This window comes from Branchiostoma belcheri, unplaced genomic scaffold (genome assembly GCF_001625305.1).
Source record: "Branchiostoma belcheri isolate BF01 breed outbred unplaced genomic scaffold, Haploidv18h27 scaffold44, whole genome shotgun sequence".
Lineage (NCBI taxonomy): Eukaryota > Metazoa > Chordata > Leptocardii > Amphioxiformes > Branchiostomatidae > Branchiostoma > Branchiostoma belcheri.
The window spans coordinates 934,518-941,335 of record NW_017804065.1 but is presented as its reverse complement, the minus strand read 5'-3'; the positions used below and the strand labels follow the sequence as shown (position 1 = coordinate 941,335).

The 6,818-nt window shown below is 41.2% G+C and overlaps 1 protein-coding gene across 2 annotated transcripts in view; it reads left to right on the top strand.

The window, feature by feature from the left end:
* The window catches only part of LOC109478601 (sushi domain-containing protein 2-like), a 9,534-nt gene extending 8,898 nt beyond the window's left edge, over positions 1-636 (top strand). For both annotated transcript variants that reach the window (XM_019780272.1, XM_019780273.1), the window contains one exon: positions 57-636. In XM_019780272.1, coding sequence (XP_019635831.1) covers positions 57-108 — 52 coding nt within the window. In that variant the 3' untranslated portion in view covers positions 109-636. The remainder of the gene's footprint in view (positions 1-56) is intronic.
* Positions 637-6,818: the final 6,182 nt, after the last annotated feature.

Below are 6,818 nucleotides of genomic sequence, written 5' to 3'. Positions count from 1 at the left end.
CTTAAGTACATATGGTGTCCCTTCTAATGTTTTGTTTGGTCTTTATTGGTTTCCAGATCAAAAGACTACAAAACCGATGACAAGAAGGAATCTACCCCGGAAACATAGCAGGCAGCTGAAGGGTGTGCAGCCGGAGTCTACATCTGATCGGGCAGAAATTCGTTTGCATAAAAGTCTTCATGTGACTGTTAGGGGATCAGTATGAACGCTGTTAACCTTTAGCACACAGAAGAAGCCGTCTGCCTACAAATTAACATTAATTTCAGGGTTTGTATTTTATCTTTTGTATCACTGCCGTACTTTTTGTATGTGCGTCTGCCGTCACCAGGTAGCTGAGTCGGCCTGCGCTGACCCGAGTAATGACATGTTTTATTGCCAACTAATCCAAATGCCAGGGGTAGGCAATACGGAGCAATGTCGAGGCAACGCTCGTGATTGTATGTATGAAATAGGGGATTTATTTCCAATTCTTTTGTAGTGTGGTAGTAGAGAACGCGTTGTTAGTCATGGGAAAATTCATGTTGTGTTTCTGATTACAGTGTAAAATTGACTCCAGGGACAGGCTAATATTCATTACCCTGACCACGCTGAGAGCGTTGACTGCAAAGTGAAAAGTAGAAAAATTGCGCTATGCACAGCCATTCTGATGAAATTCAAGTTTTGCGAGAAAAACGGGCCCACTTTAATTTGCACCATAGCAGCAGATAAGAAACCATCTTACAGGGACGTCAGTACCATTATATTTGTACGCGTTTGCAACAAGTTTTGTGTTACATGCTGAACTCGACAGTACTCGTACATGACTTACCCATCATCCAGGATTGAAGGATGACGAGGGACATGCTTTTGTAAAAGATAGATAATAACACACTTTTCTGTTCAGGTTAATTTGACTCGATCCGACTGTGTGTGACTGTACGTGTCATCTATTGATTACAACCCGTCCGTTTCTACAAGAGGCTGCAACCGCTGATCGGCCAAAGGCGATGGCTCATTTCATAGAAAGAGCGAATTTTCATGGAAAAGAAACTTCATGGTTGACCGTGCATGACATTTCACGACCTCGTGTTTGCCAGGCACACAGCCATTACAGAAACAAGCCACACTAATTCATACACAATGGCGTGTTTGTGGCTTTTTCTGGCTCTACTGACGAGAAAGGTTGTGTCATTTTCTAGTTACCACGATTACATGATGGCATGTTTGTCACGCCAAGGGCTCATTTGGGCGCCGCATTTAAACATCATTGGTCACGCACGGAGCTCTACTGACCCAAAAGGTCCTGTCGTTTTCCAGGAAATGTCTTCAGCTAGTGCCGCTGCGGCGGCCAAATATGGATGCGAATGAATGTGCTTTTGAGCCCAGCTATTCGGTCGTTGATGAAGTAAGAATATTTTGGAGGGATAAGGAGGGAAAACGTCTCTGGAGAACTAAGTGGAGAAAACTGTGCCATAAGTGCCCAAAGACCCTCCTTCCACTGTACGAAGATCGCGCTTCACTATACATACAGTGACCAAAACTGAATTTGTGCAACCCTTGGCTTTATCATGGGACGCACGATCGGAAATTATTAAAAGACATTCAACCAAAAAAGAAAAAAAGTTTTATATCTAATAAATTTGTTGATCTAATAGATCTGTCGAATCTTTGGTCACTGACCAGTCGCAGACCCTAGTGAAAAGGAGGTTTCTAACAGAATCCTTTCCTATCTGGAGGCCGGCCAACTACATGAAACTTCATCAATAATGAATATATGACTCCCACCTCTTGTTTCAGGAAAGCCTGGTAGTTAGTCATGCCCAGCAGAGGGCAGGTAAAGATAAGGCTGTTCTACGAATCTCCTGCATCAGTAATGGTTACACACGCAGAGGTCAGACAGCCTGAACATTTCCACGAAAAATTTTCTACGCTTTTGTGCGTCATAGAGACCTTGCAGAAGAATGCCAAGGTCAGTCAAACAATAAAAAAAATTGGAGAATTCAAACCTCCGGGAAGTATACGAAGTTTTTGTGAATTTGTCGGAACAATTAAGAAGATGGTCTGACATAGTACAACGGACCTAGGACAGGCCAACTTGTTGTGACAAACCTTCAACGTATAATTTTGTGACAAAATTAAGCACTTGCGCATATTTACATGATTGTGTTTCCTATTCATCATTGAATGAGTTTTGTTGATATTTACTATGATGATCTTTATACCATCAAGGTTATCATAATTACGTAATAAATACAAACAAGAAGCCATAGGCGACAATTCTCCGTGAAGTATTATATATTGCAACAAAAAGAAGTAGCCATTGGCGACAATTCTCTGTGAAGTGTGATAAATCGAACAAAGAAAAATTGTTTAAACGCGCGTCGGCTCAGTCATCTTAAGACGCAACAACCAATCAGAGATGCGAGATGCCTACACGTGACGCGGGAAGGGCGCGCGATGCCCGAAATATTTTTGCGTCAATATTCAGCGCCGTGATTCAAGAGATTAATACCCGGAAACAATTTTTTTCTTGTTTTGAACGCATTAACATGCATTTACGCTAATCTAGTATGATTCAGGGTTACTTTTTTTTAACCTGCCATGGCCAGATTATCTAAAGATGTGTGTATTGTGTGTACAATCTATAGAAAGAGAAATGTACATCAGGTCCGATCATCCGATTTTCACGTTTCGGTTTTTTGGACTCGGTTCATGAACGTATTTTGGTTTGGCTCCTGGAATGTGCAAAAAAATGACTCCCGGGACTGTCTACAGGGAACACTCGCATATTCGCGGTGTATCAGGACAGCGCGACTGGTCGTCATTAGCGCAGTAACAGTTGCATAAACGGACGAAACCATTTCAAAGAAATGGGGATGTTTCGAAAATAAGCATTTACTCCAATATCAAAACAGCTACGGTAAAAATAAAAAGACGTGCATCATCCCGGACATAATGCAACACCACATGCGAAATTACACAGAAATGCGACGTACGGAAGAATGCGTTTTGGCTGCGAACATCTTCCAAAAAACTTGGCATCTCTTAACCATGGGCAAAAACATCTGGAACCACTTATAAAAACCACCCCGTATCTGCATGAACTTTTTTGAACCCCACTGCTATTCCAAACAACGCGTTTTTCTGGACCATTCCAATTCGCCTCGTAATTGTAGGGGTGCGTCTGCGATATTACATTGACCGCGAAAGCAGCAACGGCAAAAATACACATTCGTGCATCAACACGGGCATGCCCGCAGACGGCGTATAAAATTGCGTGCCGATTACACAAAGAGAACCCAGTGTTTTGACTGCGAACATGAAAAATCAGCCGATTACAACACTCCGTCCGGAGGTCCTGACCTCCTTCACGGAGTAATAACTGTATTTTTAGTCTCTTTGAGTTTTTGTATGGCAGACAAGACACATTCATTCTTGTTTAACCATTGTTTGTGTAAATATTTTTGACATTACCGGCATTCAAAACATTATTAATTCTTGAGTTTTTTTTTTACCATAATGTTGTAATCTAACACAGCTTAAATTTCGTTGTTAACTGTCTGTTTCATTGTGTGAGTGTCCGTAGTTGTTTGTATACAGTAGAGTCACGGGAAGGCAGGTGGGAAACGGTGTAACCGCAGACTGACAGAAAGGTCGGTCGAAATGGAGCCTGGAGGAAATGACAGTGGAACATGCCCAGGATCGGGAAATCCCGAGAACTTCACAAAAAGGAATAAAGAAAGAAATTCTCAAGAATTCTGAATGTTTCATGGTGAGCAGCCCATCCCCGTCTGGTCAGGCGAGTACCGTGAGTTAGGGACTCTCCAGGACTCCGTCATTCGGCGGCAGACTTTCGGCAGGTTTCCAACTACTAAGTATGTAGTCAGTGTTTGGCAGAATCCTTGGCGTTTAGAAGGCTGGGTGATGATGGGAGGACATCCAGCTGCTCACTCGAGTGGTTCGACCTTAACAGGCCTGGTGATATGCCGTCTGCTGAGCTGACCATCACACGTAAATGGGCGAGGAAAGACTCCAATTTCACATGAAACATGTCCGGCATTTGGATGTGGATTTGTACTTGCAGTTGCCCTTCATCTTCAAATCAAATCTTACAGAATGTTAAGTCTGGGAGGTTGTGCCGCATGACGACTGCTCTAAAACATAGATGTCCATCGAACCTTATGACCCATTTATTAATAAATAAAACTAAAACTGGACTTAACCCCCAAATCTCACTGAACAGGATCTAAAGAACCTGCCCAAATATTCCATGCATAACACGTGCACGGAAAGCTCGTGCCCGCACTTTCAGAGATCCCTATATCTTACTTTTGAGCCCAAAGAAGCCGATTTGATCGTCATTTTGGTGGACTAGATAGCGGAAGTGAAATGCTTGGGCGCGCTTCAAACGACAGCGTTCCCTGTCCTTTATCATGGTTGATGTCGCCCATGAATCTTTGATCACACAACAGGATTCCGTCTTAAGTCTTTATGCTCCTGACACCCATGTATACACCTGGATGTGCGAAGTTAGTTAACGTTCAGCATACTGAAGTAGCCGTTTGGCTAACAACAGTACCTGGAATACTAGTATGAGGCAGCAGGGAGGAGTTTAAGCAGCACTATCTTCATCAAAGACCTAAACCTTTTTTGTGAATTCATATGGGCGCTTGGTCTTTCATGTCTGATATGAATAGATATGGCTTTTCTTTCACTGATAATGAGGGCAATGGGAAGTAAGCGTACAAGAACCAATTGCTTAGATGTGTTGAAATGCATAACTCCAGTGTCCAGCAAGACAACTCTTTAGTACAAAAGACTTGATGATGGCCGGCAAAGGAGCAAAAATTAATCTACACATCAAGAGTGGGCTACACAACTGTAGCCCACGCACTTAACAGGATTAGTCATTCATCTTTTCATGCCTTCTTTCGCCATACTACCCCGCTATTTCTCACTGCCTTTTTGTTTAGCTTTTGTCTGTACTTACTCGATTTCTGTACCGATTACTGCTATTGTTAGTATCATTTTCTAAGGTTTGGTATGTGTCGTATGATCGTAACTACATATTCTTTATCATCACTTAGACTCCACTGAAGATGCCAGCTGCATCGGTACCTTATAACTAGTATTCTCTGTGAATTTCTAATAAACAAATGAATACGTACATACATAAATGTTTTAGTATTGGACTGTGGTCTTGATATTTCATCCGTTGCATCGTATTATTACCACCCAATGTCATGTCAATGTTCAATATCTAACATTTACGCATTTACATGAATCATTTTCCACTGTGTTACACCCTATATTTTGCAAGTCAACCTTGGTATATGTTGTACCGCAGGCAGGCAAGTAGAATAGCAAAGTTGTATCAAAACTTGCTACATTTTGTCCCTAGAAAATATCAATTTTGTCCTGCAGTAGATGTTAATTGTATCAGTTTTGTCATGGTAACAGAGGGAATACTACACTGGAGAATGATGTAGTGCAGTTTTACTAAGAACGCTTGGTACGCATCGTACTCATAAAGCATCCTTTTCACCAGACGCTGATTCCTGTGCGATCGTACAACGACCAAAACTGGATTTCTGTCACCCTTGATTTCATAATCACATGCAACGCAAGATTCCACAATATTACTTAAAAGACAACAAAACGCACAAAACACTTTTAAAAACAGAAATAGTTTCTTATCTATGAAATCTGTTGAGTGATCTGTCAAATCTTTTGGTGCCTCAGAGGTCGCAGCCTCGAGAGAAAAGCGGTGTAGAGGGATATAAATCTCTGTAGAAATAAAGCCTGTTACCGCTAATATGGAACCACACAGAGCATCCTCTGTGAAGGAGCACCTAGAGTCATTGATCAATCATTTTATGCAAAGCCATACTGGAGGGCTAATAGCAAGTCTCGCAGGTGAGGATACGTAAGTAAGCACACAGATACGATAACGTAAAAATATGTCTAGTTTACAGATATATCTGATGTTTCTACACACATTACTGGTGGGGGGTACTTCTTCTTTAGAGAAGGCACTAGATAATGAATATTTCAATGGCTTTTGGGATCTGAGAAGAAATGTAGCTTTTTAGGTCTTTTAGAGTGTGAAAGTTGGGGAAAATTGTGTTAACTGTTTCAAAAACCCTCTTTCTTTCAGTCTCATGAGAGCATCTACGAATGAAATGTTAATTATGCTTGATCTACATCTACATCTATTGGTTACTGAACAATGCCCTCACGGGGCTTCACGTTCAGGTAAAATCTTTGATATAATCAAAAGTCAATAATGATATTTACAATGCCTTACAGGCTCTCATAGTCAATTTCCTGTTGCGCCAGTTATTGTAATTGATAAGGATGACACGTCACAGTTTATGGTCGTTTGCGCATGTGAGAAATATTGCTCTGACAAACCGCCCAAGGCAGACGCTTCGCTGATATGACAGGATATGACAGGATAAGACAGAATAATAAAGTAGAATGGTTGTCGAGTATTACAACTCAGACATTTATGACGTGAATAATCAATTACGACCTGAATGATTTAATGAAGTTGCATATAAGCAGGTAACAAATTGATTAAAAATTAATGTAACTAATCAGCGAGATTTACAGCCTTACAAACGTAGATGCCGCACCAGCTTTGTACCGGCAAAATTAGAAGGTATGGTTCGTTGTGACAGATGACTCAGCGCTGTTGAGGATATTGCTCTGTCTAATCAATGATATAAGGATTATAAGGTGGAGGAGGAGGACATGATCATCAATCTAGAATATTTACTTGTATTTCTTATTAGATTGAACAGTCACATAAGGATAAGGAGTAAAAGCTTACTGAT